The following is a 405-nucleotide window of genomic DNA, read 5'->3' on the forward strand; positions in this document are numbered from 1 at the left end:
GCGGTGGCACGGAAAATCAAAACTTTGTTGACGGTGAACATCTTGGTCTTCGTGGGCATCATCCTCTTCTCCGTCTACTGTAGGATCCAGGACCGCTCCCAGGAGCTGGTGCAGATCGTCCGGAGCGCGGACCGCCGGGCCAGGAGCCGCGGCGCCAAGGTGGGCAGCCTGGCTGACAGGGAGTCCATCCTGCAGCGCCTGGACCACCTGGAGGAAGTGGTCTACAACCAGCTCAATGGTACGGAGGGCTGGGAGGGGATGCAGCGCCAGTCCCGTGGTGCCCTGTGTCCTGGGAGGGTGCTGCAGATTGGGGAAGAGCACCCGAAGCGCCCGCCCGCTGGGGAGGGAACCCCGGGCACCGTACGCACTGAGCCCACTGCTGAAGTGCTGAAAATGAAGGGAAAG

The 405-nt window shown here is 63.7% G+C and overlaps 1 protein-coding gene across 1 annotated transcript in view; it reads left to right on the forward strand.

The window, feature by feature from the left end:
* Window positions 1-3: 3 nt before the first annotated feature.
* The window catches only part of LOC104074228 (polypeptide N-acetylgalactosaminyltransferase 9), a gene marked incomplete at both ends in the record, with an annotated part of 78,631 nt that continues 78,229 nt past the window's right edge, over window positions 4-405 (forward strand). The window contains one exon of the mRNA XM_009574286.1: window positions 4-238. Within this exon, the coding sequence (XP_009572581.1) occupies window positions 4-238 (235 nt within the window). The remainder of the gene's footprint in view (window positions 239-405) is intronic.

This window comes from Fulmarus glacialis, unplaced genomic scaffold (assembly GCF_000690835.1).
Source record: "Fulmarus glacialis isolate BGI_N327 unplaced genomic scaffold, ASM69083v1 scaffold15543, whole genome shotgun sequence".
NCBI lineage: Eukaryota > Metazoa > Chordata > Aves > Procellariiformes > Procellariidae > Fulmarus > Fulmarus glacialis.